The sequence below is a fragment of the Pteropus alecto genome, unplaced genomic scaffold, assembly GCF_000325575.1.
Source record: "Pteropus alecto unplaced genomic scaffold, ASM32557v1 scaffold33, whole genome shotgun sequence".
NCBI classification, from domain to species: domain Eukaryota; kingdom Metazoa; phylum Chordata; class Mammalia; order Chiroptera; family Pteropodidae; genus Pteropus; species Pteropus alecto.
In genome coordinates, this window is record NW_006435762.1 from 8,246,587 (window position 1) to 8,259,299 (window position 12,713).

General features: G+C 34.4%; 1 protein-coding gene across 1 annotated transcript in view; it reads right to left on the reverse strand.

Moving 5' to 3' along the window:
* TBL1XR1 (transducin beta like 1 X-linked receptor 1) overlaps window positions 1-12,713 on the reverse strand; it is a 74,393-nt gene that overhangs the window by 16,938 nt on the left and 44,742 nt on the right. The window contains exons 5-9 of the mRNA XM_025046077.1: window positions 12,540-12,672; window positions 12,045-12,186; window positions 9,398-9,461; window positions 9,205-9,302; window positions 7,926-7,986 (exon numbers count right to left, since the gene is read on the reverse strand). Coding sequence (XP_024901845.1) covers window positions 7,926-7,986; window positions 9,205-9,302; window positions 9,398-9,461; window positions 12,045-12,186; window positions 12,540-12,672 — 498 coding nt within the window. The remainder of the gene's footprint in view (window positions 1-7,925; window positions 7,987-9,204; window positions 9,303-9,397; window positions 9,462-12,044; window positions 12,187-12,539; window positions 12,673-12,713) is intronic.

The window sequence follows — 12,713 nt, forward strand, 5'->3', positions numbered from 1 at the left end:
GCAGAGGGTACAAAATCTGAGGCTATATAAAAAAATATTTAATTCTCTACCAAAACAACCTTATGGAAAGTATAGTGGTATATAAAAATATTAACATAAATTCACCTTTTGTACAAAATTTCAAATTCTAAGAATTCCCACCAGATTAAAAAACTTTTTTTAAATAACTAAGACACATAATTTTAGAGCTGGCAAGTGGACTGAATGTCAGGCTGTAACTATTTCTAGGCAACACTACTTGAGGTGTTTCTGGTTTCCTCCCTCCCTTGTAGAGCCTCTTTACCTCTGCTGTGTGTCCATTCCCCAGCTTCTGAGTGCTTTCATGCTCAGAGCTCCCACGAGCAAACTTATTCAGAGAACTACCCGACTACGCTGCTGTCCATGTCCTCCAAAAGGTGGCTAGTACCCAATGGCTGGTGGTATATAGCTGGGAGTGGGAGGGATTAAAAAACCTAACACTCTTGGCTCAAGATGAGAAAAATTCTGAGGTGTAAATAAACACTCCAGAGCCCTTTCTGGCTATCACGCTGAGACTGGGCCTGCTTCACCAGAAACTGCTCCCTTCCTTGGCTCCTTCCCCTTCCCATCAGCTTCCCACAACTCCTCACTTGTTTCTCCTGGGAGGGTTTCCTTAGTAAATCACTTCACTCAAATGCTTGGCTCAAGGTCTGCTTCTGAGAGAATCCAACTTAAACCAGCCGGTAAATAAAAATACAGGCCAACTTTGATCAGCGCCATGTGTGAACTGTGATGCTGTTTGTGTGCATCCCTACTTAGAGCAACGCACACAACTGCCCTGTTCGTCTGTCACCTTGCTCTGAAGTCCATTCCTTACCACATTCTGCTCACCTATGCTCTGCACCCAGGTGGCCGACTCTCATGAACTACATATCCCAGGCTCCAGTGCGTACAAGGTTTCTAGAAGGGTTCATACAGTGGAAGACACCATCAAGAGCCCAAGGTCAAGAGAAAGGAGGGAGACAGAAGATTTTGCTCCCATTTCTCTGGCAGCGGCTATTATTACTCCATGACGCCTGTTCTTGCCAGGCAGCCTCTTCTCTAAAGTTGCAAATCCCACTGGGCAGCTGGACTCTGCCACCTTCTCTACAGTCTTAGGTTTCCAGCAGTTGTTAAACTCTGAGTTACCTTATATTCTTCGGTTTTTCACTCTTTCAACACCTCTGCAACTATTTCCTTGTATTAAATTCCCTTTCTTGGATTACCTGGTTTAGATTGTTTTTGTGCCTGGAATCTGATTCAGGAACTACTTACACTACACTTTCATTCTGACATTAATATTATTACTTAAGATATCATTTCAAAAGCAATTTTAACAAAATGTTTCTTAGGTAAATAATATGTTCAAGTATTAAGCAGCAAGGAAAAGGGGTCTGAAAAGTCTAATTTAGAAGACAATCAAAGGTATAATAAATGCTATGAAGAAGGTCAAGTATCTGTCATGATGTAACAGGGTATGAATTTGGTATAGAGCTGTCTGCAAAATATCAGATAGGTGGCTGAGAAAATAGGAAGTAGCATTCAAACAAATAAACTGTTAGATTAAAAACAAAAACAAACTGTATAACCGCGTAGAGATAATTGGGGGAAACTGGGGAATGCTGCAACATGAGTTGTATGATTAATGTTTCTGTGGTATACCTGGCTATAAGATACAATGGTTATAGATCGGCATAATCTAAAAATACATACCTCCTTACTTTATTTTTATTCCTACAATAAAATTTATTCCTAAAATAAAACAAGTTCTTTAGGATAGAAGCAGACCTCTAACATAAAATGTACTTTTATGTAAGTGATATATGAGGTGTGTTTCTATTACTAATCTCATTTTACACATGATAAAGAGTCTAAGAAAAGTTATTTTTCCCAGGGTTGCACAAACTTCTCAAACACTGAAGCTAAGATTCAGATTTTTGAGTCCAATTCTGATTTATTTTTGTTAACCTGTGCATCCTTCGTAAGTTAAAAAGGTAATGAGGAAAGGGGAAGAAAGGCATTTATTACTCTTTTTTTTTTAAACAGCTTTATTCAGATGTAATTCACATACCATAAAATTCACCCATTTAAAGTGTGCAATTCAATGGTTTTTGGTATATTATTAATTTTTAAATACTGTGTTCACATATAACATAAAATGTCATTTTAAGTGTATAATTCGATGGCACTAATTATATTCATAATGTTATACAACCATCACTACTATTTCAAAATTTTTTCATCACCCCAAACAGAAACTGTAACCATTAAGCAATAACACCTCTTTTCTCTCACCCCTAGCTCTTGATAACCTCTAATCTTTACTTTTTGTCTCTATGAATTTGCTTATTCTAGTTATTTCATATAAGTAGAATCATACTATTTGTCCTTTTGTGTCTGGTTTATTTTACATAGCACAATGTGTATAAGGTCCATGAATGGTGTAACATGTGCCAGAACTTCATTTTTTTTTTTAATGGCTGAATAATAATCCACTGCTTGTATAAACCATATTTTGTTTATCCATTAACCTATTAATGGACACTGGCTTGTTTCCAACTTTTAGCTATTGTGAATAATACTGCTATGAACATATGCTGTACAAGAATCTGTTTTAAGTCCTTGCTTTCAATTCTTTTAAATATATACCTACAAACAGAATTGCTGGGTCACATAGTAATTCCATATTTATCTTTTTGAGGAACCGCAATACTGTTTTCCACAATGACTGTGTTATTTTACATATCTACTAACAAAGTATTAGGGTTCTAATCTCTCCACATCTTCATAAACATGTTATTTTTCATAGCCATCCTAATGGATATGAAGTGGTAGCTCACTGTAACACATCTATAGCCATGATTTATGCTTTATGCAAGAGTGTACATGGGAAAATATTTAGTACAGGAATTAAATGACAGTAACTTAAAAAGCATGGTAGACTTCCATTTCTGGTCAAGGTGGAGTAACAGAGACCGTATTTACCTTCTGCACCAAACAACCAAAAAATATGCAAAATATATAAAATAGCAGTTCAAGACACTAGACATTAGGCAACAAAAGACAGTTGTTCCTGAGAGAAGGAAAACCAACAAAAAATGTGTTCACAAGATTGCCCGAGATTATAATCTGGAAAAAAATGTCCAGGTTTTGGCATGGGGAAGAGCGATCTCCCTAGGCAGAAGTCAATGAAATTCCTGAGCTGACTAAACAAAGCTGGGAATCTGGGGAGACCAAGGCAGCTAGAATTCACAAGACAGAGTACTAGAAAGGAGAAAGCTATGCAGAGTACTCTGAAGATCTGCAGTGGATCCTACTCACACATTCAGCTAAGTACTTATCAGCAAAAGTGTGTGAGGACATTAGCTAAGACCTGGAAAAGAACCACTCAAGAGGATTACAAGAAACAATGTTTGATACTCAAATCTGGTAATAGGGTCTATATTCACCAGTCATATTAGAAACCTCATGATTTATGGAATACTGGTTAAAAGTATCCTTAAGGTTCCTGCTTCAGTACTAGGAAATAATTAGCCCCACACTGAGCACTGTTTCACTGCCATTTAACAAATTTTATAAGCAAGACTCAAAAGGATCAAACCATTTCATAACTGTGTCCCAGAACAAAGTTAACAAATATTTCTAATACAAAAATATGAAGCAACCAACAAGGTAATATTCATAATGTCTCATTTCCAATCAAAAGTAACGAGGCATGCAAAGATACAGGAAAATATGACCAAAATGAAGACAAAAATCAAATAATCAAAACTGACCCAGAACAGACTTGGATGTTAGAACTAGCAGACAAAGACATCAAAGCACTTGCAACTACAGCTGACCACTGAACAACAAGAGGGTTCGGAATAAAGATTGGAAAAAAAAAAAAAAATGAACAGAGCATAAGTGAATTGTAGAATGTCAAGCAGACTAATAAACATGCCATCAAAATCTTGGATTTTTTGAAAATGAGGGAAAATATTTTTTAAATGGTTAAATTTCTTTTAATTTGAGGAAAACTATGAACCAAGAGATCCAAGAAGCTCCAAGAATAAGGAACATGAAGAAAACTTTACCAAGGCATGGCATATTCGAATTGCTCAAAATCAGCTATAAGGAGAAAAATCTCAAAAGCAGCCAGAGAAAACAAGACAAATTATGTAGAGTGTTAAGAATGGAAATGGTAGCAATTTCAAATTGAAAATGAAGTAAATGAGAAGAGACTACATTGTCTTGAAAGTATTGAAAGAAAAAAAAAAACAAAACAAAAACCTGTCAATTCCAGAATTCTACACCTAACAAAAATATCTTCCAAAAATGAAGGTGAAATAAAGATTTATTCAAATATATAAAAGCTAAAAAAATTTATCATCAGATTTTCCCTTTAAGAAATATTAAAGAAGTTCAGGCAGAAAAGAAATGATACCAAAATGAAATATGTATCTATGCAAAGGAATGAAGAGCAATGGAAGTGGTAGCTACATGAGTAAAACTTATTTAATTCTTTAATCCCTTCAAAATATCACTTGAATGTAGTTGGTGATAAAGATGTGTACTATAAATCTTAATGCAACTGTTAAAAAGTGTAGTAAACAACCCACCAAAGTAGGAAACTGTATTTATTTTAGGAGGCAGGAAAAAAAGAGGAAATAAGAGAGAAACAAATGGTTAAATTAAATGTAATCATATCAATGATTGCATTAAATGTAAATGATGTAAACATTATCATTAAAAGATAAAGGTTGATATTGAATGAACAAGCAATATATGCTGATTGGATAAAATTCACTTTAAATATAAAGGCATTGATAGACTGAAAATAAGAGTACAGAAAAAACATATACCATGTAAAGACAAATCAAAAGAAAACTGGAAGAGCTATATTAATATCAAAGTAGATCTCAGAGAACAGAATATTAAATGGAGAAAAGAGGGTCATTAATAAAATGATAAAGGGGTCAATTCAACATAAGGTGACATTCTTAAGTGTTCATGTCCCTAATAAAATTGTTTCAAAATAAATGAAGCAAAAACTGACAGAGCTTCAAAGGAAATAGAAATTATTGTTTCCAATTATTGTTGATGATTTCAATACCCCTCTCTCAATAACAGATGGCATAAATAGAAAAATCAGTAAGGTTATAAAAGATTTGAGTAATATTATCAAACAACTTGATCTAAATTACATTTATAGGAATAAGGGACTTAAATTAGAAACCAACATTACGAAGATTTCTGGAAAATTCCCCAAAACTAAGAAATTAACACACTTCTAAATAACCCATAGGTCAAAGAAATCAAACGTAGAAAGCATACTGAACTGAATGAAAACACAACATACAAAAAATTGTGGGATGTCACTAAGTAGTAGTTAGAGATAAACTTACATACTAAATAGCCATATTAGAAAAGCAGAAAGGTCTTAAATCAGTGACCTCAACTTCACATCAAGCTAATAGAATAGTAAATTAGATTGACACTGAAAGCATAATATATAAAAGAACAAATTAATAAATTATGGAATTTATCAACATTAATAACATCTGATCTTCGAGCGACATTGTCAAAGCAATGCAAAGACAAGCCAAAGAATGTCTGACAATATTTGTAAATACCTGATTAAGACTTGCGTCCAAAATATCTGAAGAACTCACAAAACTCAGTAAGACTCAATGATAAGAAAACAAAATTAAAGAACCAAAAATTTAAATAGGATAGACACTTCACCAAAAAAGACATAAAGATAAAATAAGCACGTGACAAGATGGTCAACATTAGTTATTAGGAAATGCAAACAAAAACCAATGAGATGCAACTAAATACATCTTAATAGTGACTACAATTAAAAAGATGGACCACATACCAAAGTGCTAGTAGTAAGGATATAGAGGAACCAGATAGTCATTGCTCATGAGAATGTAAACCAGTGTGGAAAATGCAAATTCTGGAAAACAGCCTGGCAGTTTATTAACAAGTTAAACATATACCTACCATATGATACAGCCATTCCATTCCCCCATATTTACATAGGAGAAATGGAAGCACCGGTGCATATAAAGACGTATACATGAACGTTGATAGCAGTTTTATTTGTAATAGCCCAAAACTGGAAACAATCCAAATTTGCTTCAGTAGGTGGTGAATGGATAAACAAACTGTGGTATATCTACATAATGAAATACTACTTATCAACTGAAAGGAAATCAAAATTATGCAGAGCAAGAATATACTGTGTAATCTGTTTACATACTGCAAACTAATTTCTGGTGACAGTAAGACTACCAGTGGTTGGTTGCCTGGAGGTAGGGGACAGAGATCACAAAGGCGCAGGAGGAAACTTCTGAAGCTAACAGACATATTGTCTTCACTGTGATGATGGTTTCAATAGTATAGACATATGTCAACACATATCAAATTATACAATTTAAATATGTATAATTACGTCAATTATACCTCAATAAAGCTGTTTAAAATACCAAATAGCACGGTAAGAAAGAATAGCATGAGTAAAAACCTTATTTACTTGTAAAATGCCTTCATTACCACCTATCTCATCAGGTTGTAGCCAGGACTAAATGAGATCATGTATACACAGAGCAGCATCTCTAGCACAAAGATGGTACACATTATATAGTAACTAGTAAAAGTACTTACACACTTATTTTATTATTCCATCACTCTTAGGAGGTAGGAGAAACTTTTACATCAAATAGCCAGAGGCCTAAGAGAATTCTACCTGGGTGAAGACTTGAAGCAAAGGTGAACAAAAACTGATATGTAAATGACTACCCGTGTGGTAAGCTTTAACCAAGCTGAATTGTTTAACATAATGCTTGCAAAATTATGTTACTCAAATACTAAAGAAAAATAACTCTACGTTTTTGGCTTTTTCAGTCACACTAAACAGAGAGAGACAAAAAAAGCAAAATGCCAGAAACTGCAAGTTTCCATTGAAGGTGTAACTTATACCTTTAAGTTAAAGGTGATGCTGTGCTATTGTCTGTTTGTGAAAAAGATGTTCGCAAAGATTTGAAAACCACCAGAGTTACTTTAGTCAGCCTCCAAATAAAAACTCTCTGAACCACAACAAAATATTGAAAAAAGCAGCTGAATCAAGTAGTACCAAAACTATTGTTTTAATAATTAGGTATCTTGTTCCAGGTTAACATCAGTTATTGTCATCAGGAAACTCCCTAAAAACAGATACAAAGGTTCTAGGCTGCAAAGGAGCACAGGTACTAAAATCTGGCTGTCATATAACTCATCAGGTTATATTCCCTGTTGCATGGCTATATATCATGGAGGTTGGAGCACATTATTAGAGGGATCACATTTATCAGATTTAAGTATCAAATTGTCTCTTAAAAGAGAAATCTATCTATAGTATCAAAGTTCCAACGACATTACAAAAAAAGCCTATTTTTTATTTTATGTACATAGGAGGACTGATTTAGATACAGCAATCCAAAATGAGAAATTATAACAAAATCTTAACTTTGTAGTTTATACAGTATTTTCATATACATTACCTAGTCTTATCCTCATAACAGAAGTATTATTATCCCTCATTTTCAGATACAAAAAATAAAGCCAAGAAAGGTTAAGTAACTCACTCAGCCTTAAAGCTTGTTAAGTGAGGTAGAACTAACTTTAAATCCTAGACCTCCTGATTCAAAAATCTCTGCCCTTGCCATTTAATAACACCAACCAGGCCCCGAATGCTTTTTTATGGTACATTTCACAAAAAACTTCTTATGATCTTCTGACAATTAACAATCTGAAAGTCATGGAACATCAACCCCTCAAAGAACTAGCAACAAGACTGGTATCTGATATGTCAAGATTTTAAATGAATTATATGCTGTTTAAAAGTTTAATCAGAAATAAAGAAGAAAGTTGTAGTTCTCTTATAAATTGTGAAGATTTACCTGAATGAAAAGGAAACTGTTGCTTGGCTTCACCGGTATGTGCATCCCAAATAATTGTAGTCTGTGATTGAAAAGAAAAATATATTGCTAAGAAGTTTATTATATAGGTGCATAAATTAGATTCCTAACTATATTAAAGCAATATGAAATGCCAGAGTGGATTTAATTTTTAACATTTACTTTATCTCTAAGGCTATATACTCCATCTGGGGGCGGGGGAGGAGGGGTTAATGACTATTAAGCAGTTTAATTTTGCCCTGATGGTTTTTCATCAGTTAACTTACTTCACATAACAATTGCTGGTTGTCTACAAAGTAGCAGAAATTATATTAGATTGCTTTAGAAACTCCATTTCAATAGTTTATTTAATATAAGATTTTTATAACTGTTTAGCTCTAAGGAGAAAAATCCTTGGGTAACAAAGTAATCAGCTAATTCTGAATGTTCAGATTTTTAAAGCTCACATTCTCATATAGGGGCAGCTTGAATTCTGACCATATTTAAAACAATGTCTTTTATATTACATCAAAGTATAACATATAAATCTGAATGGATATATTCATGATTGCTTTTAATATCACTAATGTTATAACTCTGGAAGTGTATTACACAGCAGCAGTGACTATTAATAGGGCTTTCCCCCTCCCATTCCTGGCCTCCTTCACTTTGCTGCTGCTTTTTTCTCTCCACTTCTCTTTTGACAAGGCATCCAGTTACCTACAAACATATTATTTTCCCAGATTCAAATAATCCTAAACTGTATTTGTTATGAGAGGTGTGATAAGGGGATGTACTAAGAAAATGAAGAAGGCATTTTTTTTCCAATCTATGCATATTTACCAGCCTAATTAGGTAAAATAAGCTGGAAAATCCTGTATTTCTTACATTTTAAATTGAGCACCAGGAGTTCGGCTAAAGACTGGCTCTAAGATTTCCCATGGAATCACTCCAGAACCATATTCACTAATGAGATAAACTAGAAACTGCAGAAGGGAAGCAAAGAGCATGGAAAGTATGACATTCACTATGGCTCAAACTGAAGTAAAAATGAGGAGTCTGGTCACACTACAAAGAATGAAGGCATTCTGATGAGTAGATTCAGCAATGACCTGACAGAAAAATCTAAGAATCTAAGAAAACATTTCTATTATAATCATAAAACATACTTGTATTTCCCAAATATGCATGTTTTAATGTTTATGTGATTAGCAGAGAAAATGTTACTTTCTAATTATACTCTGTAACACATTAACTTTTACAGAACTTAAAGTTCTTTTACCTTGTCTACTCCAGCACTTAGGATGAAATTTCCTTTTTTATTCCATTTTAATGCAAATATAGGGCCTTTATGCTGCCCCAAGGTGCTAGCAAGGTTACCTAATATTCAAAAAAGAAAATATCAAAATTATTTCAAGCTTTATAACTTGGAACGACAACAACAAAAAAAATGAAAAGAATAATGCTTCATTTACCATCTTTAGTCCATATTCTGGCAAACCCATCGTATGAACCAGTTGCTAGAAGTGTACCTTCACTCTGTCAGAGAAACATATTTCTTTCAGTTATATAATCTAGAAAGGGATTATATAATTTATATATACAATTATATACAAATTATATACAATTTACTTGTTACTACACGATTTCTTGTTTAAATCCCAGCTATGGCAGATTCCTGACATTCTCTGCTTCAAAACTTTTCAGTTTTGCTTATTTGGGAGTGCCACCAGAAGCCTATGAAACATCCTTCACTGGTATTAAGCTAGAATTTTCAGCACCTAATCAGTCGGTGTGTGAGCTTAATACCCAAATCTCAAAACTGGCAGGAACTGCTCTGCAGCAGAGTCAACACCACTCTTCTGTACGCTAAGGGCTGCTGTAGTCTCACAGACGCACATGCCTAAAGACGGAGGCAGGGTGGCAGACTGGGAAGGACATCAACATCACACTAGCTAATCATTTAAGAGAAAAGCAAAATCTTTCAAAATATTTCATTATGATTAGAAGTTTTTATATACCCCCCTTTAAATTTTTTACTACTTAAAGTGTGTTGTTGATCCACACAATAGTGTTGTTTCAGATGATCAGATTCTTAAATATCATGTTCCTTTCTTTTGTTAATTCTTTCCCAATATAAAATTCTGACCAATGGAGAAAAAAAAAAAAAAGCAAGACATGAAAGAGAACCAGAAAAGAGTATAGGCTGAGTTAATGAAGTTGAGTACAACTGCCTGGAACTATTTTAGTAGAAGGAAAAATCCATTCCAATTTCTCTAATCTTATATCCCTTGCTGTGCCTAGCCCTGATGGATAGTACAACGGAAGGACAGATCTAAGGAAATGCAAGTTATAGAGTGCATTAAACAACACTGGAGACACAGAATGAAATCCTGCTTTACTCAGTACTTTCTTGAGGTTTTTTGGTAAGGATGCTGAAAACAAGATCACCCTTTTCAAACCGCTCAAGCCATTTAGCTGTACAAGTAAGTGACAAGCAAATGAATGCTAGATCTGGGGGTTGTAGCATCAGTCCTGCCAAGGTTTAGAAAACCCCTAGGGTTCGGCCTGAGGGAGAAGAAGCCATATTGAAGCCAACAACAAATGCACAATGGGAAGTTTCTTTTAAACTAATGGTCTCCAAATGTTTTAGTTCATGGACCACTAATGTCAGAAAAGAATATTTTAAGCATCGAATATGTCATGGGCTCTTGCTTTAGTCATGAAAAAGAACTATTAATCAAGGATAATGTTTTCGCCTTTTAGTGGAAGATTCAAGTTCATAGAAATAATATATTTTTGAAAAGTCCTTACTTTTTAAAACTGTAACTTGCAGTTCAGAACCACCAACCTCAAGAAACCAACATTTGCTTACCATTCTTTTCAGTGTAAACTATAAATTTCATTAAATTACCATGACCTCTGAGCTAAACAGCATAAAACTGCTGTAAGGCTTTTGACTTAAGATATAAGATCCCATATTAAGAAAATAATTTAGTCCTGACCCTTCGACCAAATAATGCTGCGATGTGATAAACCTCTTTCTATTCTTAGAACTGTCAACTTTATAAGGGGAAGGGTAAATACATTGCTGGGAATTTTAGAAGAGAATGCTAAGACAATAACAATAACAATAAACACCTAGTTATGAGTTTTGAAAGAATTTCATAGGAACAGAACTTTAGCTAGAGTAATCCTTTTTTAAGGACACCTATTCACTTGCTGAGGCAAGGACAGCCCCCCCTTAAAATTCTGTTAACACTAAAACAGTCTAAGAGGCTTCTCAAAAAGATGTGTTTGTGTGTGTGTGGGCGGGTGGGGGGGCCGTAGATGCAGGGCAAGTAAAAAATGGATGCAAAGTTACAAGAAAGGAAAAAGGCACTATGGAAAAAAGGATATACAGAAACTTTAAAAATGCTAATTTTCCACATATTAATCATGAGAATGGAAACAAACAGCTGTTAATCGTATATTTGAAACTGAAAGGGTGAAGGCTTTATAAACAATAAAATCAAACTTTCTGGTAAGTCAGAGTCGTCAAGTTATCTCTGAAAGATCTTATACCACATACTGAATCAAAGAATTATAAGATTACTATAGCTAGAATAAAGCTCAGAAGCAATCTAGACTAATAGTCCCTAACAGGTAGTTGACGGTGAAGTTTTCATCAGTTCACAGCAAAATGAGAAATAGAAGAATATGTTTTTATTATATAGATTTTTCTTATTCCCTGGCAAAGGACTTAGTAGTTAAGGACTTAGCATGTGCCCGTTATTGATTTTCATCTATTACTTCATTTATGTAGGTACCTTTATCGCACTTTTACTTTACATGTGAGGAAAATGAAGCACAGAGCGGTCGACCATCTGTTTTATGAAGGTTCTGCTGCCAGATAAACTGAAGGGCTAGAAGTGGAACTTTGGTCTAATTGCTCAAGGGCCAGTCTTTGTTTTTTTTTTAAACCACATTTGGGAGTGAGGACCCCTAGAGTTTGCTGTTCTTATTAGTTAGTGAAACCCAAGAACACCTGAACAAATGGACAAACTCTGCCATTAGTCGAGGTTCAGAGAGGTTAAGTACATTAGTAACTACATTCATCATGGACACTGTAGGGATACTCACATTCCAATCTAGAGATGTCACGTCCTTGTTGCTTGGGACATCTTGCCCTCCTTCTCGTATACAATGTCTAAGTACTAACTGTGTGGAGCCACTAGTGCTATTTTCACTAAGATTCCATATTCTTGCTGTTGAGTCTCCAGACCTATAAAGTATGCAATGTATTTTAAATTCATTACATTCTCAAGTACCCAAGAATCAAAATTAAATAAAAACTACTGACATCCTAAGATTAATAAGGCAAATAAAACAGGCCGATCAAGAATTTCCACTCTAGTATTTTTTCTGTCTCCATTTTGGGGGCCCCAAGCACTCCTGAAGTAAGTTTAATGAAAACGTCTAAGATTACTTCATAAAGAAATAAAAATTTACAGAGGCAAAATAACCACAAACAAGCAACAGAATTCTGAAAATGTGAGTGATATATTTATAAAATGTAATAATACTTCGATAAGATACTTTCTAAAATCCATCTCAGTTTCACTTTGAGAAACATACCCGGATGCCAAGAGATCACTAACGGGATTCCAGGCACAGATGAAAACTTCAGATTCATGGCCCCGTAACACGACTGCCTTATTAGGAGGGATTTCAACATCCCCATCCACTTCCATCATATCAGTATGATTATCTGCATCACATGAAACAAGTAGAAAATTCCAGTTAGTTAAT